At 56.0% G+C, this 25,720-nt stretch overlaps 3 protein-coding genes across 3 annotated transcripts; all 3 read left to right on the forward strand.

Annotated features, from left to right (window-relative positions):
- Positions 1-8,767, forward strand: VOLCADRAFT_91472 (uncharacterized protein; the record flags this gene model as incomplete). The annotated part of the gene is made up of 10 exons (XM_002950910.1): positions 1-560; positions 1,242-1,475; positions 1,927-2,028; positions 2,707-3,045; positions 3,733-3,854; positions 4,162-4,397; positions 5,194-5,238; positions 5,907-6,129; positions 7,080-7,113; positions 8,740-8,767. The coding sequence occupies 10 exons, from the start codon at positions 1-3 to the stop codon at positions 8,765-8,767; spliced, it is 1,923 nt and encodes a 640-aa protein (XP_002950956.1).
- A 220-nt stretch (positions 8,768-8,987) lies between these two features.
- Positions 8,988-23,740, forward strand: VOLCADRAFT_91473 (uncharacterized protein; the record flags this gene model as incomplete). The annotated part of the gene is made up of 24 exons (XM_002950911.1): positions 8,988-9,062; positions 9,354-9,451; positions 9,978-10,119; positions 10,322-10,467; positions 10,683-10,690; positions 10,808-10,824; positions 11,147-11,229; positions 11,303-11,887; positions 11,925-12,045; positions 12,238-12,396; positions 12,558-12,987; positions 13,810-14,115; positions 14,539-14,618; positions 15,716-15,812; positions 16,306-16,439; positions 16,694-16,729; positions 17,022-17,380; positions 17,774-17,923; positions 18,605-18,643; positions 19,028-21,145; positions 21,580-21,673; positions 22,481-22,525; positions 23,168-23,247; positions 23,479-23,740. 24 exons carry the CDS (start codon positions 8,988-8,990, stop codon positions 23,738-23,740), a joined length of 5,664 nt encoding a protein of 1,887 aa, XP_002950957.1.
- Positions 23,741-24,205: 465 nt separating this feature from the next.
- VOLCADRAFT_117737 (uncharacterized protein) lies at positions 24,206-25,720 on the forward strand (the record flags this gene model as incomplete). Its single annotated transcript, XM_002950912.1, has 3 exons — positions 24,206-24,457; positions 24,550-24,642; positions 25,067-25,720. 3 exons carry the CDS (start codon positions 24,206-24,208, stop codon positions 25,718-25,720), a joined length of 999 nt encoding a protein of 332 aa, XP_002950958.1.

The following is a 25,720-nucleotide window of genomic DNA, read 5'->3' on the forward strand; positions in this document are numbered from 1 at the left end:
ATGATCCCCGCTGACGCAAGGCTTTGGTCCATGGACTTCCTGGGCGGATGCAGGCATGCGTGGATTGCTTTAGGTTGCACTGGACATTTGGACGCGCTCTTGTCCTTCTCCCGGGAGCTTTCGTCGCTGTCGATCGGCTCTACGGCTGTCGCCAGTGGAGCCGGGGACGCCCCAGCGAGCAAGGACAAGCATGACTTTCATCGATTATGCACAGACTTGTTTCGCGGCAGCATCGAAGATGCCAGCAGCAGCATCGTAGTCCATCATGACAAACCCAGGCAGTCTACAAGCAACCTCGTTACCAGCTCAGGCTTGAATGGTCATCTTGCTGCAACCGGGGCATCATTACTGGGGAACACACTGCGCGCGGGCGTCCTGGGCTTGACAGCATCGCCCGGCGCGCCGACAAATCTTTTGGGTTTGTTGCCTATCTCGGAGGCTCCCATCGGCTGCCGTTTGTATCATGGTTGGTACTACGGCAGTAAGCTTCGGAGCTATGACATAAAGGCCGCTTCCACGGTGGACCAGCTGTGGGCTCTGCTGCGGCGACATGGTGCCAAGTGGGTGCGGTAATTTCCGACCTGCTGATCAGGGCGTGCGCTGGGTAGCCCTCAATTGACGCGCTCACACGTGACCAGCTGCGTCATATTGTGTGTCCTGGGTTTGGCTGGGGTGGGGTGAGGTGAAGGGACACAACCTCCAATACCAGCTGAGACAAAACGTTAAAACATAGCAGGAGCAAGGCAGGAGGATAGTCGGGGAGCTGTTGGCGCGGGTGCTCTTGGGGGAAACATGCCTGTGAGAGCTTGTCCTCTCAATGCTCCGGGCCTCATCCCAATTACCTCCCTTTCTCCCCTAATTGCCGACGCCCCAAGTGGAGAAAGGGAGGTGAATGCGACGAGGCCAGGGGCGTCAGCAACAATTACTTAATTCTTCGGTACTGGCACATACTTCCCTGCCACCCTGTCCATCGTCAGTCGCCCCGCGCCGTGGATTATTTTGCGCTTGTAGGTCATGTGGGTCATGTAGTCTGCTTTTCCTTCAGTTTGGACCCAGCCGCTTACGTCCCGTTTCCCAACCACTTCCCCACTCTTTTCCCCCCCATATTCCCTGATGCAGCTTTTGTCTTTTCCTGGACTACTTTCTTTTCGCCCATTTCTGGTATCTGCTTTACCCGCCAGTAGGTCGTCTTACTTCTACTCCCCCATTCTCTCCACACACGCACACACACACCGAATCAGAATGGATCATGTCAACCTGGTGGCCTTGCTGCGGCAGCTGCATGTGGTCGCCAAGTCGTCGCCGTCATCGGCAGCGGCGGCGGCACCCAGGCCGGCGAGGGCGGCGGGGGCGGCGGGGCCCTCCAGTAAAGCAGTGGCTGCGGCCGTCACGGCCTCCTCCTCCCGTGTGTCGGCGAAGGAGTTGGCGGCTTTGGTGCAGGAGGTGACCCGCCTAGTGAAGAAGCGAACCAAATGGTGGGCGGGGAAAGGCAGCCTCTGAGCTCGGACTACCTGGGGCGCGTTTTCCTTTTGGTTTTCCTTTGGTGAATCGGTAAAAAAACCCGAGCTGGGTTGTTTGGCTTGGGTGGCAATCAGCGATTCTATGATAGGAATGATTCTTGAGTACCGATTACCTGTGCTGAAGAAAAATCGAAGTCTTGGGTTGCCAGTGATCATTACACTTAGGGGGGCTTAGGGTGTTGTTAAAGGGGGCGGGGGTTGATGTTACGGCGCTTTTGGTCCACAGCGTTGGTCTGAGCTGAGCGCTTGGGGCCTTTTACATGATCCAGCCGCTTGCTACCCTCCACCTGCTCGTCCGTACCCTCCTTTCCCGTCGCGTACGGCACATTCTGCCGCGCGTGTGTGCGGGTATGTATGCACTCTTGATTCCGCTGCTTCCGCCGCTGCTTCCGCCGTCGCCGTACAGGTTCGATCCCCGTTATGCCGCTGAGGTAGTTGACGTAACCGCCAACCTGGGCTACACGGATATTCGGATGTTGTACGACATGACGGAGAGGACGCTGGCCAGGTGGGAGGGTTTTTGTGTGTCGTTGTGTATGTATGTGTGGTTGTGTGGCGCCATGGCCACGTGTCCCCGACGCCTTGTGAGTCATCTGGCCTGGCTCTGCTAGAGAGCAGTGGACCACATGGGCTTTCCTCGGGGGAGGTGGAGGGGGGTGCGTCCGGTAGCGCTTAGGCCCTTGAATGGGGAGGAGCGGGGAGGGGAGGGGAGGAGCGGGGAGGGGAGGGGAGGAGCGGGGAGGGGAGGGGAGGAGCGGGAAGGGGAGGGGAGGAGCGGGAAGGGAAAGGCGAGGAGGGGAAAGGTGGGGAAGAGACGATTAGGTTAGGTTTGACCATGGAAAACAGTGGGGGGCGAGGAAGCACCTTTCATTACTGGACGCCCATGCTTGACCCGTCGAAAGGCGAGTAATATCATTTTACCATTTCGGCGTTCCTGTGTTCTTTTTCGCTGTCCTCGACAGAAAGCGGAAGCTTCCCCTTCTTGCCCCTTCCTCCCCAACCCTTCGTTTTCTCACCCACATCGCCTTTTCTTCCTCCTCCATTCATTTTCTCTCCTTCCACCTTGCTTCCCACCTTGATCTGGAAAACACGCTTCCGTGGTAATTACCATTTTTGCACGGCACATTTTCAAATCTCTTCTGGATCCAACCACCTCGACCCTCGTGGGGCCAAATTCTTTTCCCAGGCTTAATGAGGCTTACAGCAAGGACCTGATGGTCCTGCTTCGAGGTCTTAACCGTCACTCCAGACTGACTACTGCTACAGCCAACGCCGGCGGCCAAGGGCAACTACAGCTACAGCAGCAACAGCAACAGCAACAGCCGACACAACTACCGGCCGCATTCGGTAATGCTGCCGTCAACGCAACCGCTGTGAAACCCAATGGGAAGAGTGGTCAGACGCTGGATTGGCGGTTAATTCGTTGGTGGTACGGCGGCCCAACGGTCGGGTTGTTGGAGGGAGTGGAGCGGTTTATGTTGGCCAAGATTCCCACGGGCAAGATGGCGCCGGAGAACATTGACGGGTGGGTGGGTAGTGGTGTGGTGTGGGTTTGCAGGGGAAGGGGGAAGGCCATGTCCGAGAAGCAAAGAATCAACTGTGAAAAAGGGGAGGTGGTGTTTGCTGACGGAATCAACTGCCGACATCCCCAAAGGAGGAAGGGGTCCTACGGAAGTGGAGGGAAGAGGAGAGGGGCTGTGGGGGCTGTGGGAAAGGATTGTGAAGAGATGCCCTGAGAGGCCGGATCCGTTTGCCGGGATCTGCAGGGCCGGGAAGGGGGAGGGGGAGGTCCCATACTAACATAGTTCCAATTCCCCACTCCACATTCCCCTAGCGAAAAGACTGTCTACACCACCAGACCAGGCCTAGACTACATCCCAAGGACATCAAAAATGAAATGAATCTTGTGCGGGGCCTCTGTAGCACACGTGTCCCCTCTTGTCGGCCAGTTCCTGCACCCTCTTCCCCTCCGTCACGTCCTCCCCCTGCCGCCCTGTGGACTGCCGCCCTTTGCGGCCGCCCTTTGGCCTTTGGATTTGTTGGGCAGTTGATTCCTTGCTGCTGCTTGCATCATCATACTCATCATCATACTCATCATCATCAGCAGCATCATCATCATCATCAGCAGCAGCAGCAGCAGCATATGACTTTTCCTACCCCCCCCCTCGCGCCCGTTTCTGTCCTGTCCTGTCCTGTCCTGTGCTTGCCTCAGACTGTTGCGCTACGTCCTGGAGCTCCCCCACATGAACCGACCCATCAATCCGAAAGTACTGAAAGCCGTTGAGAATGATCTGCGAGAGCGAATTCAGATATACGCGCCCAAGCCACTGGCAGGTGCGTGTGTGTTGGCCGCACAGCCGGGTAGGTTGGTTGGTAGGTGGGTGGGTGGGCGGATAGGAAGGTTGGTAGGTGGAAAAGTGAACATATCCAGGGCGTACTGAACGGCGAGCAGGCATGAGGATCAAAGGCGGATATCATCAGAACAATATTGCACATGTCTTCTACACGTGTTCGCACGTTTGTCAATCCTGCTTGACAACATTTGTTTTCATGTTTGTGCTTTAAAAAGACTTATCAAATCTCACTGTTCTGGCCACCTCCCCCCGCCAATGACGCCCCCCTTCTACTTCTTCTACTCCAGGCGTGTTGGAGAGCTTGGTCGAGGCGCGCCACCCTCTGCCCCCTGACATGCTGGACTCAGCCGTCAACCAGTTCATGAAACACGGGGAGAAGCACGGCACCGGAAATGCCGCAGCGAGGCTCCTTGATGCCGTGGGGGGCATGATCAAGATCGGTGGCAGCAAGGGCGCCTCCCCGGGTCGCTGGTTATCTTCCCGCCCGGACCTGCTGACACTGTGCCTCAGGCTCATGGCCAGGGTAAGCCAGGCTAAGGTTCGGGGGTTGGAGAGGGGACGAGTGGCGAGCACGAGTGGGACCACCGAGCAAGGACGTGCGCGAGGGGATTGGGTGGTGGTGGTTTCGGGGCGGGAGATGGAGGAGGGTGGCCGAACAGGGGGTGAAAGAAGTAGGGAGGAATCAGAGGGGGATAACGCGGGGTAGAGCCGTGAGGTAGGTCCGAGGCGCTCTTTGATTTCGGAGCGCTCTTTGGTTTCGGGGCTAAGAAAACCCCATCGGACATTCCCCCTTTCCTTCTGAGCTTACCAGCCAGTTCTGTTCAGCTTTCCCTCAAGTGCGCCGCCAGGCCGGCGAACAAGGTTTTTCCAGCTTGCGTCGTCTCTTCCTCAACTCACGTCAGCTTTTTGCTCTTCGCCGCCTTTACACCTACCTCAAGAATATTACGGATGGTTTTCCTGTTCTGCACTTTTAATTTTAATCTTGGCGACGGTAGTTAGGTAGTTTTATCGTCATGACTACTAACATCATCGCGAGGACTTCTTCTTCACAACCGCCGACTGGTTGGTTAGTTATGCCTTCCTTTTCCCTCTCGCGCATCAGTCTTTTCTTGGCATCAGCTTCACTCGATCGTGGTTCGTCTTCCCCCAATGCTTCTCTTCCCCCGGGCCCACCACCAAATTACCCCGAAGCCGCAACCACCCCACCACCTAGTCCATCCCCATGCATACCGTTCCCAGCCCGATCCACCCGACAGACTCATTTTTAAGGTCTCTTTTGTCCCTTCTCTTCCCTTTCCTGCACGCACCTCCCACCCAAGGATCTCCCCGCGGCCCAACCCGAGCGTCTCGCCGAGCTCATGTCGGTGAGACAAGACACCGTGGGCGGAATAGTGTGGGTTACGGAGTTGGAGGTTAACGGGATTCCGGGTTGGTTTTGGGTTGTTTAGGAGCTCTCGTTGTGGACGGGGAATAGCTAAATAATGTCCTGTGGTGGTGGTTTTAGGGATTAGCAGATGTGAAGGATATGTACGGCACTGCATTAGACCATGAATCGAAACTATGGATTGTTGCAGTTGAGATTGTGTTCAGATTTAGAGCCGTAATGGATAAGGGTGGGGGGGGGACAAAGGCGGTTGGAGGTTGGGAGGGGCGGTGAAAGACGCTGGTAGGAAGGTAAGGAGGAGAGGGAGGGAGGGAGGAGACTGAGGGAGAAAAGGCGCAAAAAGGCTTCTTTTTGCTGAATATATATTGCTCCTCTTTCCCCCTCCCTGGCCGCCATGTCCCTTAGCCCGCTCCCTCTGCACGGATGCGATGTCGGTTGGTGGTGTTAGAATCTGCCGCTTCCCCCTACAGTACTGTTATTTTCTGTTTTTAGATGTATTTATTGTATATATTGTTTTCATTTGTATTTATTTTTTTGTTTATTTGTATATATTGTTTTATGCTGTATTTGTTGTTCAGCCTGTTGGCATCCTGAACCGCTGTTTCCCCCCACCCCTCCGTCTCCAACCCCACCCCTAACCACCCTTAGGTACTCGTGCGTGTTGAGGTGCCGCTGGCTTCCCTGGCGGCCAAGGCGACGACTCCAGGGGCGGGGGTATCCGCCGTAACGCCAACATCACCGGCACCTGCCGCCGCAGCAGATGCTGCAGCTGCAGGTACGAACGCTGCTGCAGCCGGTTTCATCCGAGCGCATAAGACCGCCGTGGAGGCTGTGTCGCCGCGGCTATCTAAAGACGTGGCGTCCAAATTACGTAAGGCGTACGACACTCTGGGGCTGCCGTACCCGAAGGGGCTTTGAGTTCTTTTCCTAAACCTGCGCGTGCTGCTGCTGTTGCCGCTGTAGTAGCCAGCAACCATGTATCGTCATGTATCGTTATCCGCTTCTTGATGTGGATAATGACAACGACGATGACAACGGCGATGAGGGGAAAGAGAGGGAAGAGGAGAGGGAGGCGGAAGAAGGGGCGAGGGAGGAGGAAAACACGGGATTCAGGCGGCAGGTAGGGGTAGGACAAGGAGGAGGACACGGGTGTTGGGGCACGAATTCTGGGGACGCGGGCCGGCGGGGAGGGTGGGGTGCGCGGGGTTGGCCGTGGAGGTGGAGAGCTGGTGGCGGGTAGGAGACTTGGCTACCTTAGGCTTAGCTGGACCGACTGCATTGGAAAGGAGAATTATGGAGGAGATGAAGGGGGAAGCAGGAGGATGGCAGAGGGCTCCGGGGGTATGTGTGTGGGAGGGGCGATAACAGGCGGTTGTAGGGGTGGTGGTGGTGGCCGTAGTGCGGGTTGTTGGCGGGAGAGGGGCCAAGGTGGGTTGAGTACGTGTACCTGTACGCGTGCGTGTGTATGTGTGTATGTAAAGGGGATATCGTCGAAATGGTAGCAAAGGCCCAGCAAATACGAGTGGGGAGGGAGGGGGCCGTCGGCGGCGGTCCCACCCTGATGGAGCTAGGGGGGGGCTCCTGCTGCACCAGCTATTGCCTCTACACTACACCTCTGTGGGACTATGTGTGCGTATGTGTATGAAACAATGAACAGAGAATGCGTTTGTGTTTGCGTAGGATTTTGTGTTTCTGTATGTAGTCCTTGTATGCGGGTGCACGCGTCCTGGTTGGTGTTGTTATCCGGGTACGTGTATGTTATCCGGGAATCATTAGTGTGCCTGCAAGCCTCGGTACTCCTGCAACCTTCTTCTCTGCCAGGCCGAAGTTTTGCCCTTACCACCATACGAGTGAGGTGGGCGGTTTCCATGCGGCGAGTACGTCCTCGTGGCAATATGGCAAAAGAGAGTCAACAATTCTACACATTTTACACACACACACACACACACACACACACACACACACACACACACACACCCGGCTCCCGGACCCTGGGCCGAGGATGGCGGGAATGCCCAGGCGTTGTTGCGTTTAAAGGCCGCCGGCTCTCTCATGTCCTTTCCTCTCCTCCTTGAGGTAACAGCTTGTACCGGTACTCGCTTATACCTCACTCCTTACCGTCGCCATTTTTAACAGCTTCCGAACATTTCAACATGTCCCTTCCCAAGGAATTGCTCTTGAATTTAGGAGTGAGAAAGCGCAAAGGCGCTAATTTGCACAATGTGATGTCGGTTTGGGGAGTAACGGTTTGAGGAGGAATTTAGAAAACACGGCCGGTAAGGAAGGTTAGCAAACTGTTTTGGAACAGTGTCAGCTTCAGTTAAGTCCAGTCAGCCCTCCTTTGAACTTGTCGTAGGACACGCCGTACGATCTGGACGACTTGTCCGATTATGTTTCCTTAAAGCTCCTGCTGAGAGCTGAGTTAATCACCCGCCTAATTACGTGTAACAAATCGTGGTCAGGTTGCTTCGCTAAACGTGCATCACGCAACGGCACCAGGATTTATATAATAGGCTATGAGCCCCGATTAGGTGGGGAACTCAAAGTGGCCGAGGTAAAATGGCGAAAGGTTTAGCAAACAACAAAGGCAAGCACCCCAGCAGGAAAGGCATAGAAAGGTAAGAAAGGTATAGCACCCGCCACGTGGGGGTCCTGCGGAGTCACCCGAAGGTGGTGTTGGTTTTTCCTTGTGGGGTTGACGCACTTCGCTGCCGGTTTACGCACTTCCTTTTGCTGAGCCCGGGACCCCAAGTAACGAATGGTGTACGGAAATGGTTTTCATTACGGTTATAACTTGCACTGAAGATGCACCTTTGGACTTTGGAAACGAACAATCATCCTGTTTGGCAACCTGATGAAAAGATCCATGGCATGGAAGAAATGGGAAACAGCGGATGTTTCTGATGCTGATGTTGCGCGTTGCACAAAAAGTGAATGGTCGTCACGGTGGAAAAGGAAATCAAAGAAAATTCCAAGTCAAACTTCCATCCCCATTGCGCAATTCAAACTTCCATTCGCAAGCCAAATTTCCATCCGCAATGCGCCTGGCCGTTGACCCACAACGACAGCACCGACGCTTATGGACAACTATCCAGTTACAGCGCGAATAATAGTTAGTCGTCTGAATTCGACATAAGGTCTCTCTGCAAGGTTTACAAGATGCACAGCTTTGGGAGACGTAGAGACACGCTGTCGTAAACGGCGACCCTCCTAGTGAAGAACGTGCCGCGTTATCTTATGCGGCGTAGTCATTGGAACGAGATGTATGTTTTGCCCATGAAAACAATATGCTCTTTTGCGGAATTTTGACTGCGTCTGCCGATGCCCGACATGTCATTTGTGCCGGTCCGACATATCTTCTTGGCTATCAACCTGTACATACAGAAATTTACAGAATTTTTACTTGTTATGGATAGTGTAACGTACGGATATGGCCATGTTCATGCGTTACCGCCGCAAAGTCCACCTCCTAGACATGCAGGACGCTTATCCTTAAAATACAACTTTAATTAGTGAATTAATTCGTGAATAACTTGGACCAATAATAAAAACCTGTGTAAGCTAGCTCCCTGTTACTTGTTACAGTTGAAATGCGAGGTTTTAATGTATGTGGGTAAGGCGGAGACCTCCCTCTGGCAACGCGCAGTAGAGGGGGGGAGGAGCTAACCTTAACTCAGCATCTGTCCAAACGCTGTTGCTTAAGCTTCAATTGGCGCCAGGAAAACAAGCATGGCATCTTTATTTCAGAGCAAACCCTATGGGCCTGATTTGCTGGCGCTCGCCAAGCAACTTGGCGTCAATCCGGTAAGCTGTCATGTCGTAGCTCTATATTTCTCATCATGCAGCAGCTCGTAGTGTCATACCCTTTGGGGCTTTCAGAAACGCCGAAAACTACCATGACACCGTCACGCGACAAGACGCGCGAATGACATCCGCGACCGCGCCGCGCCCCGTGAAACGTCGCCGCATTTTATCACAAAGGCCAGCTCAGAGAGCTTGCTTTTCAGTCACCAATTTCCAGGAACAAATTATAGTCCTGCTTGAACAGGCTAAAAGCGCTCGTTCGCGGTGGCGGCCCGCTCTTTCCTTACGCAGAAAGACCCGCGACTCATGCTGCTGGTCGAAGATATGGCCAAACCCGAATCGCTGCCGGCGCGATGGTCATCCAGGTTCGACTCCAAGAAAAAGAAGTGGTAAGTAATAATAAATTCCAAACGCCCGGGTACATTTGGCGCATGCAGTCACCGACTTGCTCACCATCTCGACGGCAATTCCTTTGCCTGTGGTGGTGCCCAACCTCCATTGCGGACTGTTATGTGCCGTGTCTCCCCTCCCCGCGCGAGCGCCAGGTTACGGTCCCTCTCTCCCCCACCCGCAACCTCCCTTCAGACCCGCATCCGGCTTCCACCACCTGCAATCGCCCACCCAAACCACTATACGCCCCGCTTCACAGATCCGCGCTGTAGCTCCTTCACCACCACTGCAACTCTTATCATCGTCTCCCCTCCTCTCTGCCCCTACCTCCAACTTACATACCACAGGCCACAGGCCGGTCAGATACTTGTAGCCTTCACACACAAACCCACAAACCCGCACACACAGATTAGTTCAACACGCATAGCACAGAAAGAACAACACGTATCTTGACACACTCGGCCCACGAACTTGCACAATACATAGACAACGCACTCCAAACGCACACGTGGTGTGTTTTCTCAGGCTATACACGTTCCTACCCACGGGGGAGGTGAGCGCTCAGCACCCCTCCATCGACTACTACCGTGGTGCACTGTTCATGGACATGGGGGGCTACCGGGTGCTGCTGAGGAACCTGGAGGCCAGGCCGCCCACGGAGGAGGAGGTGGGTCGGTGGGTCGGTGCTGACCGCTCCTGCATCGCCTCCTATTTGTTTGCCACGGTTGGAAACCGTTATGCGTTTGTTTTCTGAGCTCCGGGGCCCTCATGCTAGTGCCTGCTAGCTGACCGACCGACCGACCGACCGACAGACAGACAGATAGACGGACGGACGCACGGACAGACTGAATGGCTGATGGCCCGTGCAGATCAATCGCATGAATGAGTACTTTGCCATTGGGCAAGAGGAGGATCTGTACATTCGGGAGGTAGGTCCGGGGGAGGGAGCGGGGGGATGGAGTGGGCGGGAGGGAGCGGGGAAAGGGCTGCGGTGGGCAGGCTTAAGACAAAAAAGGTGCGGGGCGTGAGAGGAAGGGAAGAGAGGAGAAGTCGAAGCCCCGGTGGTAAATCAACTCTGGGTGTTGGGAAGCGGAGCGAAAGCCAGGCGAGGCTGGGTTACAGAAAATAAGGACTGGACTATTTTTCCTCCCAGACCTGCGAAGCCAAGATCTAAGTGAGCATTGAGCAGCCCCCCTTCCAAAACACTTTCCTGTTAACCATTCCATGCAGCTCCTCAGGTAGGCTCCCACTGGAAGTATAAATACATACATACACACACAAGCCCATAGATAGATGTTTATGGCATCTATCTATTTCAGACAGCTCTAGGCCCCCTGGTTCTTGGGCCCTCTCAGGGCTCGTAAAGCCCCAGGTACGTCTTTAAAGAGTAACGCAATACGAGGTTTAACACAAACACATACAAATACATACATACACACATACATACACACGCACATAAGCGCACATGCATGCGCGTGTTCTCACACCCGGCCCGGCCAGGCGCCGACACAGGTCCACATGCACGAATCCTACCCACTACTGCCCGGCTGGCGTGTTTCCCAAACCCACCGGACGGCCTCCTGGCCTTCCCCCGGAGCTCCCTCCACCCACGCCCACACCCACGCCAACACCCCAACCCACGCCCACACCCACGGGCCCCCCCCTCCAATACACACACGGTCGGCCGCTCGCAGGTGGGGCAGCTGGCGTGTGTGGCTCCGCTGCCCGAGGGCTTCGAGGAGATGCCGGATGAAACAGGCACCGGTGCAATGTATAAGTGAGTGGGAGTTGGAAGGGGTGCGAAAGTCGCCTATATGTCAACCCTACTTCACCTCCGCTTCTCAACGCAGTCCTGGTCCGCTCACCCCCCGGGGCCCACACACACTTCCATGTGTCCTCCGCCCGCTATGGTTCGGTCTGACTAATCCACGTTTCCGCAGCCGCATGTTTTGCCCCATACCCCGGCGCGCGGTGCATCACCCCTCACCTCACCTCACCTCACCTCACCTCACCTCACCTCACCTCACCTCACCTCACCTCACCTCACCTCACCTCACCTCACCTCACCTCACCTCACCTCACCTCACCTCACCTCACCTCACCTCACCTCACCTCACCTCACCTCACCTCACCTCACCTCACCTCACCTCACCTCACCTCACCTCACCTCACCTCACCTCACCTCACCTCACCTCACCTCACCTCACCTCACCTCACCTCACCTCACCTCACCTCACCTCACCTCACCTCACCTCACCTCACCTCACCTCACCTCACCTCACCTCACCTCACCTGACCTCACCTCACCTCACCTCACCTCACCTCACCGCACCTCATCTCACCTCACCTCACCTCACCTCACCTCACCTCACCTCACCTCATCTCACCTCACCTCACCTCACCTCACCTCACCTCACCTCACCTCACCTCGCCCGGTGGGTTCTGATCGGACCGTACCTGATGCGTGTGCAGGGACAAGGAGACAGACATCGTGTTGGACGAACATCCCCTGGACGCCTACTTCCGGGAGCTGAGGGACCGCAGGCGGCGGGAGCTGGCCAGGAGGCGGCTGGCAGCCCTTAAGGCCATGCAGGTGTTTGGGGGGTGGGGTGGGATGGGAGCAGGAGCGGGTCCAGGGTTTGGCTGCCAGGCTTACCTCTGCCTCAAAACCTCCTGCGCGTACACACAAGCTAACGTGAAGGTTCCTTCTAGGGAATGTACCTCACTCCATCCCAGCTCCTGTCATCCACCCGAAATGCCCAAAATGCGTAATTTCCAACTTTAGGCGCTGAAGGCCTTGCACAGCAACACGAAGAAGGAGGGAGCTGAGGGCGACAAGGACAAGGAAAAGGCCTACAGGGATGCGGATATTGAGGAGGCGGGAGAGGAGCAACACGAAGACCCACGGGTCAAAGCGCTGGAGGTGGATTGGCAGCTCTTGCAGGTAAGACGATGCCGCGGATCTAACGGCCTTGAGGGGGTGACCCAACTAACTAACTAACTAACTAAATAGCCAATTACCTAAAACTGGGTGTTGGCTAATGGCTATTCGGGTTCATTGAGCTCAAGCATCTTTTCGCACCGCGCCACTATATTGCCGTACAGAACGCCGCCAGCAAGGCGGCGGAGACGCTGGCTTCCGTACACACCATCACCGCCAACCTGCCAACCACTCCCAGCGGCCTGGCGGCAGCGACGGCCGCCGCCGCTGCTGCCGGCATGTCGAAGTGGCCCAGCAGGAGCACCTCCCATACGAGCATCAACGGTAACGCCGTAGGCCGGCGGCCCCTCACGCCAACTTCGCAGTCGCAGATCTCCACCACGCCCCTCACGGGCCCCGAGTCGGGCGCTACGGCGTCTGCGGGGCAGCTGACGCGCGCCAATACCGCCAACACCGCTAACACCTCCATTTTGGCCAATGTGGTGCTGCCGACGCCGCCGGGTAGCGCGGCAAGCGACAGCCGGCGGCCCAGCCGAATACCTTCTGCACATCGTATGGCAACATCAGGCAAGCGAGGATGCATGGACTGGGGAGGTTAGGGAACGAAGGCGCGACATGGAGCGAAGGGACTTGGGGCTTCGAGGGTTTCCAGGGTTTAATCGCCCGGATAGATCCCACTCATATATCTGTGGGGGGGCTAATAAGGGGCATATCGCTCCTGTCCCGTCCCATCCTATGTGGTGGTCCCCAGCACCATCATAACGCGTTTTTCCGTACCTTTCCCGTACCTTTCCCGTACGTTCCGGCCGGGTTCCTCTATACATACCGTAATTGTTGGGTAACATGCGTCTCCCTCCCATACATTTGGGGGGCCTGAAAGCCCTCAGCTCCAGGGGGTGCCTTTTGTTGCAACTTGAGCGGGGGAGGAAAACAAACCCCGAGAGCTACCAGAGCCCCGCCCGTGCTTGGATGTTGTTCGAATGTCTGAACGGTGTGTACGGTCCGTACTCACCCCTCAAGCCAAACTGCTTGATGGGCTTGCGGGGTGAGTAAGGACCGTACAAGTACGAGCAGCATCTGGCTGTTGCCGACTGCCGGTGCATGTCCAGGGAAAGTATACATACCGCCGTACAGATATACATATATAAATATATTTATATCGCCGTACCTTGTATGCCGTATATATATGTATATATGTATATATGTACGGCAGTATGTATACTAGACCCCCGTTTTTGTATCCATGTATGTCCCCGTATACGGGCAAGTAGGTCGAGTGGCACCTATGACACCGCCACGGCGTCTCGATACGCTGTTCATTCGACTGAACAGCGGGGAGAGTTCTCCCCACCTCCCTCCCGCCTCCTTCTTCCTCCCGCCTCCTTCTTCTCCCCGCGCTCCCTCCCTTCTACGCAGGAACGCTCATTTCAGAGACGCTGCCAGACGGCAACGGGCCTGGAGCCAGCGGCAGTCTGTTCCCCACGGCCATGGGCGGCCCCCTCATCGACGTGGAGCGCCTCCTCCAGCTGCACCGCGTCACGTCAGAGGCCCTGGGAGCTGCGACCACCGTCTCGGCGCTCCTTGCGCCTCCGAAGACACAGATGGGAACCAGTGGACGGTCAAGCGCTTCCGTTAATGGCGGCGACGCCGCCGGCGCCGCGGCCGCCGGTGAAGGAACGGCTAGCAAAGGGACCCAAGGAAAGGAGCAGCAACAGCAGAAGGGTAAGCATGTGTCGTACATGTGTCGTACATGTGTAGTAGCTGGCTTAGGGCTTGGAATGTATGTGTGCATCCGTGTTGGGATATGAAATGGAATAAAGCAGTCAGCTGGAAGAGCAGGGATTGAGTGAAAATGAGGTAGTGAACGAATGAATGGCATTACAGTGGATGCTGGGGTTAAGTATATGCCGGCAGTGCCCAGCATATTTTGGAAAGGGTGGAGGGGAACTTCATCAGGCGATCCCTGCTGGCAAGGCATGAAGACAGCAATTCTAAAAGGAATGCATTTATTGCAACACCACAAGTCCCAAGCTATCAAGCTATCGGACGACTGGAGACGTAACCTCCGGTCGGAGTGGCTGTCCTGCCTCATAGAAGGCATTTCGAGTAAGCTCGTACGCTGATGTACTGCTACGATGTACGCAGGCTCAGACGACTCCCTGAACTCCCTGTTCGAGCCCGCGATTTTAGACCTGGACGATGCTGCCTTTGCCATGGCATCACAAGTAAGTGTGAACGCAGGGATTGTGTGTGTATGTATGTTGTTACAGGGTGGTTAACTTCGCCAGCGGCCCCCTTTCCCGGGGCAGTCCCTGCTCTCCCCTGCTAGAGGGGCACCCTAATCCGTCACCCCATCCGACTTCAGAATGTATTCGTTGGGTTCGGCAACTCACCACCAGCATCCAACCAAATCTAGCGGATCAACGGCGCATCAACTTAGTTCCTGGTCAGCTGTGTATGTATGAGGGGGTTCATATCTTCGTCCTGCGGCCGCTACCCGGCAGATGCTGCCTTCCCCAGTGTTTCGGGGCATCCTCATCCAATCACCATAGCCATCTTCTCAGTGGATCGCTTAGGTTCAGCGTCCACCACCAGCGTTCAACGGAATCAGCCAGATCTACCACGGCCCCTGGTCAGCGCGCGAGTTAACGACTAGGGGCACTTTTACCTTCCACCGTTAAAAGTATTCTTCGAATCTGACGGATCTCAATCACGAAGTTTCTGAGGCAACTTTGCCATCAGGGGCATATAGTTGTACTTAAGATGACACGACCCAGGTTCGAACTGGGGACCTCCTGTGTGTGAGACAGATGTGATAACCAACTACACCATCGTGTCGTAGATGAACATCCCTGGAAAGTTTAGATATAGATTATACGCTATGTGTATCTAGCGAGGGTCTATTCGTGTGTATCTAGGGACATTGCCACTAAACAGTTGTGGATGAGCTGATGTTGGCATGAACTCCTCAACAGCTCGCTGGGTTGGACGACCCAGCCATTCGGCCATTCATAAATCACCGGCAATACCTGCAAGCAGCCATCACCACCACCATTAGCACCACAACAACAACACGTGTTTGCGATACCAATGCAATACATTGCAAACCAAATAGAACTACTTCGTCATGACGAGGTAAATCTGTACAGTGCCGGTAAGTCATCGACGGAAAGGGTACCCCAACCTCCCAGTCAGGCCGACTCTGACGGAACCCAATTTTGCTTCAACATGCATGCATGCTTGTGTACCTGACGATGTGTCAATGTGGAATAAAACGAAAAATTACTTAGGATTCTTTGCGTGCCTCTCTCGCTACATGTAGGCCATCCGCGCAGTACGGCAGACCCTGGACACCACCTGCCAGTACGTGGCCCTGTTGCCTCCTGAAACGGGCCAAGCACTGGCGTCCTTGCCAAAGCGTGAGGGATGGGGGCAGGGGAGTTGGGAGATGGAGGGAGGGGAGTGGGGGAAGGGAAGGAGGACGACACGAGAGAATGAGGAATGGTGGAGCGGGCGGGGGTTAGGAAGGGGTAGGGAAGGAGGGAAAGAGGGAGAAGAGGGAAGTGGTAGGGAACGAAAATTCTTAGGGCGAGGCCGTGGCCACAGGTCCAAGGCTTTCCCCCAAGCTTAAAACCTATGTTAAGAGAAGTCCATGGTTCCGTGTGCACAGCTAGTATCGTATGTGTCGACATGATATAGCATAGGTATAGATCATATATAGTCGATATAATGTTACACGCGCCGCAGGGCTTCACCACATCCTCAACGTAATGCGCTCTGCAGCGCCATGGCACGTAACCCACGACGGCAGTTCCACAAACCCTTTGCATACTCCAACAACGTTAACGACCACGTACGGCATCTTATGCACTTAAAATCCCTTTTTCTCTTCCTCGCGCCACATGCACGCAGTCTGGCTAAGCATCATGCGCCAGGTCCCACCAAACTGGGCCGAGCGCATGCGTCTGAGCGCATGGCCCCAAATCCTGACGTGGCTGCCAAACGACTGGGTGGAACGAGTGCAGCAACATTTGAAGTCTCACACGGTAGGTTAGTGGCCGGTGCCCCTGTTGCTGCTGCTGCTGCTGCTGCTGGTCGTGGTGGTGTTGGTCTTTTAATATGGTGAATGAGTAACTTGATGGTGGTTTGTTAGCTGGATAGCTAGCTGGTTTTGTAGCACTAGCCACTGTTTGGGATGCGATTCGCAGTGATGTCAGAGTGGCGATTGATTCTTTCTAGATAATCACTGTAACTAAACAGTTCTCCCACATGCCCGTCTGCCTGCTCGTACACGGCGCAGGAGCTGTCTGAGGCTGCGCTGCCGGCTTCACTAAGGGTAAGCACACAGCCGGTAACACATTCATATTGTACGGCTGCGTCACAGGAACGCGAGATGGGTGGGGTCCTTGCAAGTCTGGGGATGCACGAAACAGAGGGAACAGCGAGCTGTCGGGTCGAGCTGTCGGGTCGAGCTGTTAACCCGTTGTCTCCCTCACCATTCATTCGTTCCCACTCCGCATATACGTGTCGGTTGTCGTTTCTGGTGCCTGTGTTGCACGCTTACGTGCATGCATGTGTGCACGTGTTCGTGTGTGTGTGTGTGCCTGTGCCCGTGCATGTGTGTGTAGAATCTTCCGCCAGGCATCTTGCACGGATTGGAAGCGATGATTATAGCCGCCCGCCCGCGCAACGGCCAAGCCACTGGCGAGGGTGATGCCGCCACTGTCTCTGGCGAAAGGAAGGACGGCGCCGGAACCGTGTCAGGTGCCGTGGCTATGAGTCGCTCCTCGAGCCTCAGGAGGTCGGGTACGGTGGAGGGTTCCAGGGGACTGCAGCACCTAGGGCAGCAGCAGGATGCGGCAGCAGCAGCAGCGGGCAGCAGGTTCAACAGTACCGATGTGGAACGGCTACGACACCTCTTGGAGAGCATCGCCATTCCCTCAGTGATGACGTCGTTGATGGACCTGCCACCAGGCTTGCTGGAAAGGTGCGTGCGTACTTGTAGCTCCCGCAGATACGTGTAGCTTTGATTGCGTGCTTGCGGGCAGGCCGTCATAGCGACGTGAGCTAATCGAGGTGCTTGGAAAGCATTAAAAGACATGCAAGCGGCATGACAGAAGACATGGCCGCGCGGCGGCACTCCCGGGACCATATGCATATGGGTATTCTCCTGTTTTCCCCTGTTGTTCGGGCATCGGGCATCCAGGGACATATACAAAAACACCCCTCAAAAATCCCGCCACCGCAAGACACGAGACAATAGCAGGTTCTGCTAGCCTGTGTGAATTACAGTTACCATTGCGAAGATGGTCGCATGATATAATCCTTTTGTTTCTTATCCTGTCCGCTCTTCACGCATGTCGACATCTTCATCATCAAGGTTAATGGAGCTCCCTACCAGGGCCTTGGAGCAGCTGGCGGCGCTCCCGCAGGACGTGGTGCAGGCCCTGCTCCACGCCAAAGTGGACGCGGATTCTCTGGGAGCCGTGTTGGTGAGCCTGGCCGGGCTGCCGCCGGGCCTAGCTCGCAGGTGCGTCTCTCGAGAACTATCGTCGACTGCTGGATACCTACACGGTCAACTACTACTCCTGATTCTTTAATTGAATTTCCGTATTTTTCTGCCCTCACACGCGATTGATTCAACTCGCAGCTTGTATAATCGTCCTTCGTTACATGCAGTTGATTATTTGCTACTTCAGGTTGCTGCTGCCGCCGTTCGCAGATTGATGTGTATGGGTTAGACGCATGCAACGATACCATTTGTCCTTACTTGTTAGTTATAGTTACCACGCCATATATAAGAAGCACAAGTACGCGCACGCACCGCAGTACACAGCAGTACATACATCGCATAATAGTTTATCTTGATTTGTCCTCTTCCCTTGCATTCCTTCCGTTATCCTCTCCTGTCACACACCTTCTGTCGCATGCTGTCTGTCCTTATTTCGTCGCGTCACTTCCCCGTCCAGATTATTATTCCCTCGTCCAGATCGAGCTAACACATCGATCTGCCCGCCGTGCATCCGCTCTAACTCAAACATTCCATAGTTTCACTCTACCCCATCCCCACCCATCATCTGACTCCACCCTGTCTTCAACAAATCATTAGTGTGTTGAGCCTGCCTCCTGGTGCATTGGAGAACCTGGCAGCAATGGAACCTGCGGGCATTCAGGCCTTGGCCTCATCCGACCTCGACCCTGACTGCCTCAGCCGCTTGCTGGCCAACGGACCTCCTCAGTTACTCTGCAGGTACGGAATACAGTGCACGGCGCTGTACATCCGTGTAGGAAACGTGATAGGTGAACTCCGAGCGAGCGAGATTCGCGCTCACATCTATGTGCTGCTGGGTGTTTCAGAAGCGATGCTGCGTATCGCTCCGAATCCAAATCAAGGAACCTGCACGATTTAAACGTATACGTACATACGATCCTAGGATGAGGCAAGCACAATAAGTTACTCATGCCATTGATTTCTGCAGGTTGCGTGCCGCTCAGGTGGTCTGAAGTGTCCAGTAGCCAAACATAAAATAAAACAATAAAGTTAACCCTCAACTAACTAGAAGGAATAACCCGCGCACTTTCCTACCCACCCGCGCATCCCTGTCGCAAATCGTTTTTATATTTTCCTTGGCAGGCTCGCCGAAATTCCCGCTTTTGCCCTGGAAAAGCTGGCCAACGTTCCTGCTTCTGTCTTATTAAGTTTCGCCAGGCTCTCCACCCCCAGCCTCGAAAAGCTTTCCGTGTTCCTCGCTTCCACACTGGAGAAGCTTGCCAAGCTTCCGGCTTCCATCCTGGAAAGGCTCGTCGAACTACCAAGTCCTGCCCTGGAACGCCTAACCGATCTGCCCACATCCGCCCTGGAAAGGCTGGCCAGCCTTCCGGCCTCCGCCCTGGAAAGGCTCGCAAACGTTCCCGCTCCTGTGCTGAGGAGAGTGGCTGACGTCCCCGCCGCAGCCCTGGAAAAGCTCGCCGAACTGTCCCTGTCCAGCCTGGAAAAGGTTGCAGTACTCCCCACACCCAGCCTTGAAGATCTCGCCAGAATTCCCGCGTCTGACATTGCAAGGCTCGTCGGGCTACCCATTTCCATCCTGCAGTGGCTCACTGGACTCCCCACGGCCACCTTGAAAAAGCTGATTGTTGTACCCATGAGCACGTTGGAACGCCTCGCTGGCATTCCTGTCCCCGTCTTGGATGTCCTCGCAAAACTGCCGCCTCCGACCATCACAAAACTCACCGAACTCACCTCTTCCGCCTTGGAGAGGCTTGCCGAGCTGCCAACTGCTGCGCTAGAAAGGCTTGCCGAGCTGCCCGTTTCTGCGCTGGAAAAGCTTGCCAGTGTTCCTGCGCCTGCACTGAGGCGGCTTGCCGACGTATCTGCTTCCGTCCTGGAAAAGCTTGCCGACGTTGCCCCGCCTGCCTTGGAAAGGCTAGTTAACGTCCCGCCTTCTGCCCTTGAAAAACTTGCCGAGGCGCCAGCTTCTACTTTAGAAAGACTGGCCGAAATACCCGGACCCACCTTGAGGCGGGTTGGCGCCATTTCTGTTTCCGCCCTAAGACGGCTAGCCGCCATTCCGCCTTCCGCACTGGAGAAACTTGCCAACGCTCCGCCGTCCGCACTAGAAAGAATCTCTGGTGTGCCAGCGCCTACCATGGGGCGACTTGTCGATGTGCCCCCTGGCGCGCTGGAGAGGCTTTTCGACTTGGACGAGGCGGCGCTCCTGGGCCTTGCCTCTTCCCACCTGGACCCCGCCATCCTCAGCCAGGTACTTAGCCGCTTTCCGGCTCCTACGATGAACCTCCTTTCCAACCTCTCCGACACAGCCATTTTCCGTCTCAGCGAAATTGCCATTGGTGCTGAGGCGCCCGTGTTCTCTGCCCTTCTCGCGGCGCTCGATCCGGCTGCAGTACGGAACCTGGCAGAGGCGCTGGGGTTGGCGGCGTCACCAGCTGCGGCGATGGCTGCAGAAGTGAGGACGCCGAGGCAGCCCAGCACGCCAGAGGTTACTGCGGGCTATGGCAGGCGTGGGCAGGGCGGGGCCGACGGGGACAGGAGCTACAGGTCCGGTGGTGGTGCCGGTGCCGGTGTCGGTGTCGGTGTCAGCCCTGATCTTGCCTCTTATGCTACAGCGTCAGCTGCCGCCACTGCCGATGCCGCTTGTGCGGATAGCGACGCGGATGTGGATGCTGATGCCATCACTCCAGGGAACCCCTGGGCGGGGGCCGCCGACGCCTCCGCCGCCAGCAAGGCCGCGTCTTCCTACGGGAAGGGCGCCGCCAACAGTCCGACCGCATCTGTAAAAGCTATCCTTTCCATTTATGGCAGCCACGGGGCCCCCAGCCGTGCTCCCCCTACTGCCGCTGGCGGCAGCGGCGCCGCCGCCTCGAAGAAGCAAAGTGCCACCACCATTGTGGAACGGCTCGCGGCCGCCGCTGACCGGGCTGCCGCCGAGCGTGGCGGTGCAGCAGATGCCCCCTCTGCGGACGGCAGGACGACGGGATGGCATTCTTCGCACGGTGGCAGCGGTGATGAGTCAAGAACATCAGCACGGCCTCGGAGCCCCAAACTGCAGACTCCATCGAGATTAGCGGGGGCGCTGGGTTACGTGCAGTACCTGAGGATGCTCGAACCGGAGGCGGCGGCGGCAGCTCGCACACTGAGCTCTCTGTCGGGCAATACCCTGGCCGCCCTGCTGTCCACACCGGCGCCGTTGCTGCAGTGGATATCGCGCATGGACGACCAAACCGTAAAACAGTGAGTAGAAGATGAAAATTCAACACGTATTGGTGATGGAGGGTGCAGCGTATCGTGTTTGTTAGTTGGTTGCAAGGTGGCGACAGCCTCCCTGGAGGCCAGCTCTTCCTTGCATTTCTAACACCTAGGACCACACCTGGGAACACATGGCTTGACCCGTCAGGGAACCAGACGGCACCCTTGCCATGCACCCAACAATCAAAGTGCCCACAAGGATTGCGCCTTTTTAGTGTGGTGTATATATCATATACTCGTTTTGATCCCAAGCCCAACCCACCTCGCGCCAGATTATCACGACCATAGCTTTGCTTTGTTGCATACATACATTCGTACGAAGTAGTAGGATCGCTTCCACCCCGGGTCCTTGCTTGCTGCTAATCATTTTCCTCCCCCGTTTCCTTCTGTCTGTTCCTCGCACACTACACTATAAGTAGGCTCGCGGCGTGGCCGGACGACCTGTTGACGGTCCTACTCAGGATCCACCCCGCCGAGCTGTGGAAAGCGGTGGAAGTGATTAAAGAAGCGATGGTGGGTGCATCACAAACTCCTTCTCCACTCCGAACCTCAACCCACGTGCTCCCTTCCTACCTCCTCGCCCTGCAACCGTCAACCGTCAACTGTCGACTGTCATGCTTCTGCCCACCTCCTCTCTGACCCACGCAAACTAGGCGACCCGTGTGTGGGATGCCGTTGGCGTGTCCTATCGTCTGCACAAGCTTAACAGCAACCGTATTCCTCTCAACAAACACGACAGTTGAATGGGCCCACTTTACCTATCGCAACCTCCCTTCTGCTCTTCCGCTGTTCCTAGTCGTTCCAAGCCCATTCCGGCAACAACCTGTCGTATCCTCCTCCAAGCCAAGCCATGACCAACCCATTTTCTAAACTACCATATCTACTCTGTTTCTTGCTGCTCCGCAGGCCCTATCCCCAAGCTGGGCGGACGACTTCCGGTACTTCCTGACTCACCGCACCAGAACATCCAAACTTGTGAACCGTGGGACACAGACACCCGGGCTGCCTCCCACATCGTCAGCCGCGGCCTCCATGGAGTCCCACCTAAAGCAAATACAAGCGAGGTTGCTGCTGCAACAACAACAACAACAGCACCAGCACCAGGTGCGTCATCAGGCGCCGCAACAGCTGCAAATGTATGCGACGTCGCAGCTACAGCCGTCGACTGCAGCAGCGGCGGCGGATGCAGCTTGGGCGGCGGCAGCGGCAGCAGCAGCAGCAGCCGCACAGTCGCCGAGCCGAGCTACATCCCCACATGGACACAAGGGAGCCGCCGCCGACCGGTGGGCCCAGCCCCGGCTTCCCAACTCCCTCGCTCAGGCAGTCTCACTTTTAATGGAGCCCGCTGGAGGGCCTACACAACAGGTAAGCTGTATGTCCTAGGTCACACTACTCAAGGGCTGCACATAAGGCCCGGCAGGCCCCAAACAAGAGAAAATGTCCCAGAAGACGTGTGTGTGTGTGTGTGTGTCTCAGATCCTATTATGTCAGGCCAGGGTTTATAAACTATTAGCCAAGGACATTCATCCTATCCTGACTGAAAGACCGCCAAACACTTCCGCAAAGGGAGGGTTGCGTGCGAGTGGAGCGTAAAAACACGCGACACGCACAAGTGAGTGCGTGTGTGGCTGCAAAGCCAAGCAAAGCCAGGTGAAGATTTTGGACACGGATGGAAAATTCTTAAATGTTTTCGAAAGAATGAATAAATGAGTGAGTGAGTGATCGAGTCTCGTCACACACAGAAATATCCCACGTACAGGAACACATTGGGTAAGGCGGCAGTGGATGGGTGGTAGCCAGGATGGAACCCATTATTTCTCGGCCATTTCCTCGATCGGCCACTCGTTTAAATTTCTTCGGTTGCTTCTCCTTTTCCATCCCTTGAAGAGGGATGGACGTGCTCCTAAGCATAAAAAACAATATTCGTTTCGGTAAGCAGTGCGACCCCTTCTCCCGCCGGCACTCTCGGGCACTTGGTACATCATTACTGTATCGTGCCACACACAGGAAGGCCGCAGACAGCGCGACTTCGATTCCAGACCGGTGAACCCCGAGTTCAAGCGGCGCAACGACATGATGCGAGACAGGTAATGCGGGACAACTCGTACGGCTCTTCCCAACCCTTCTGTTCCCTCTCTCTGTCGGCCTCACTCTGCGCCCTCCCTCCGGCGCGTCCCCATTACTGCACTTTCCTGTAATCATAATATCCTCTCTCCGTTCCCAGATTCTCACGTGACCTTGTTTGTCCCCCCCCGGCGGTGCCTATGTGCCACCTCTGACGCCCCCGACCCTGTCGCCCCGGCCACGGGTCCCCACAGGGATCTCAAGGGCATTCCCCCGACCCCACTCATGGACTTCCCTGACGAGCTGCAGTACAAGTCGTACCGTGAATCTGATATCAAGTTCCTCAAGCAGCGTATTGTGCGAGTGGAGATGCAGCGCAGCCAAATGGGCGCCAAGCTGCTGCACTACTCGCGGATCTACCACTCGCAGCTCAAGAACATGAGCACGCAGCTCATGACAGCGCAGCGCGAGGCACACGAGCTGCGTTTCGCGCTGGAGGTATGCGCGGCTGTGTGATGTTCTGAGTGAATGGTGCATGGGTGGGGAAAGGCAGGAAACTGCCTGATGAAGCGGTTTGACCATGGCGCATCATTCTTTTAGGTCAATCTGCAATCGGCCAAAAAGCGACCCGCACTATAACAATCAAAAAATCGCTCTAGGTGCTGTTTGAGAGGAAGGGAAGGAGGTGTGTGAGATCGTTGTGCTGGATGAGGGTGGAAAAATGGAACGGACTGGGTGTACGATGTATCGGATACGACAATACTTTAGGGATTAGGATAGGTAGGTGGCTTGGCGAGACTGGCCCCAACTGGCTGCTGCGTGGATAGGAGTTATCTTGGATTGGCCGATAGTTTAAATTAGCTCATCTCCAGACCAACTCATTGATGGGGGAGGGAGCCCCTAGCTCAAACACCCGGGAACACCCGGGACCATCAGGCCAATGATAAGCGAGCTCTGCTGCAATCCAACCACTGCACATACATGGCCGTACCTTACCTCGTTAGTGCCAACCCCGTTAGTTCTTATCGCGCAGTCAGCAGGGTGATGAATATCGTGCCTGTGCCGGTGCCCGTACCCGTGTTCCTACCGGTGCCCATGTCGGTGCCCGTACCCGTGTTCCTACCGGTGCCCATGTCGGTGCCCGTGCCCGTGCCCGTGCCCGTGCCGGTGCCCATGTCGGTGCCCGTGCCCGTGCCCGTGCCGGTGGCCATGTCGGTGCCCGTGGCCGTGCCGGTGCCCGTGCCCATCGACAGTGATGATGGACCCGAAATACTAAGAAACTACCCGTGTGATCATCCCTCACCTGGCCACAACTTCCCGCACAGCTGGCGAAGGAGGAGCAAATGGCGATTCTCGCCCGCTTGGAACTGGCGGCCACAGCCCATGCAGAGCTGGCACTCATCGCCGCCATGCCGCAGGTATGGCAGCCCCATGCATCCGCACGCACCTGCCATATACAAGGAAGCAACGTTGGGTGCGATATGCGACCTAAGGGACGCGCCCTTAGCGGCGTGTGTATCTCTCCCGGGCCGGTGGGATGCGGTCCCCTTTTATAATACCATTACATCATTAGAACCCTTACTACACTCCGCATGCATGCGGGCTCCAGCAGGCAACCCTTTGAAACCTATTAAAGTGATGTATTAAAGTAGTAGGAGAAATAATTATTTGTTGGGAAGGATACCCGAAGTAATTAAGGAAGAGAACACCAGAGCTAAAAAACCCGAAGATTCCGACATCCTCCACATTATGGATCCCCTATGTTCCGGCATATGTGGCCCAAAACACACGCGCACATGTACACGTATACACACATACACGTGGCCCACCCAACCCCCTCAGGTACCCCTTGATCTTAAGGAACGCCTGGTCCTGCTGTACAACACCGTCAGCAGCTCAATAACGCCCTTCACGGCGAACATCTCCGCATCCGTCAGCAACCCCAGCCACTCAGCTGCACCCACCTACGACAGCAGCAACACCACTCCGGTGACACCAAGGGCACGCAGCACGACACCGCGTCATACCGGCGCCGCCGGTGGGGCCCCTCTAGGCGGCAACAACGGCTCCCTCGTACTGCCGTATGCACGTGCACTGGTCGGCAACCATGTGTACATTCCAGGCATGTCTGCCAGCGCCGCACGCGCAGGCGGCAGCACGGCTGCTGGAACCTCCGGTGCATCGCACCTTTTAGGTGATTGTGGGGGCGGGAGCGCCGCCAGCGGCAACGGTGGGGCCAGCAGCAGCGCTCGCGGGCCCAGGACGGCCCCGCGGCCCTTCAGCGCCATCCGGGGTGGGGATACGGATGCAGGGCCCCGGGTGAACCAGCCGATGCAGACTCAGCAGCAGGAAACGGGCCTGGGGATAACCGCAGCGGAAATAGCAGGCATGGAGAGTCTAACCGCCGCATTCGCGAGGTATGACTCGTACACAGGGACTGGTGACTCTGCTTGGGCTACATCCCCCCAGATGGCCGACCCCGGGCATCAGTCCTGA

Source organism: Volvox carteri, assembly GCF_000143455.1.
Source record: "Volvox carteri f. nagariensis unplaced genomic scaffold VOLCAscaffold_21, whole genome shotgun sequence".
In the NCBI taxonomy this organism is placed as follows: Eukaryota; Viridiplantae; Chlorophyta; class Chlorophyceae; order Chlamydomonadales; family Volvocaceae; genus Volvox; species Volvox carteri.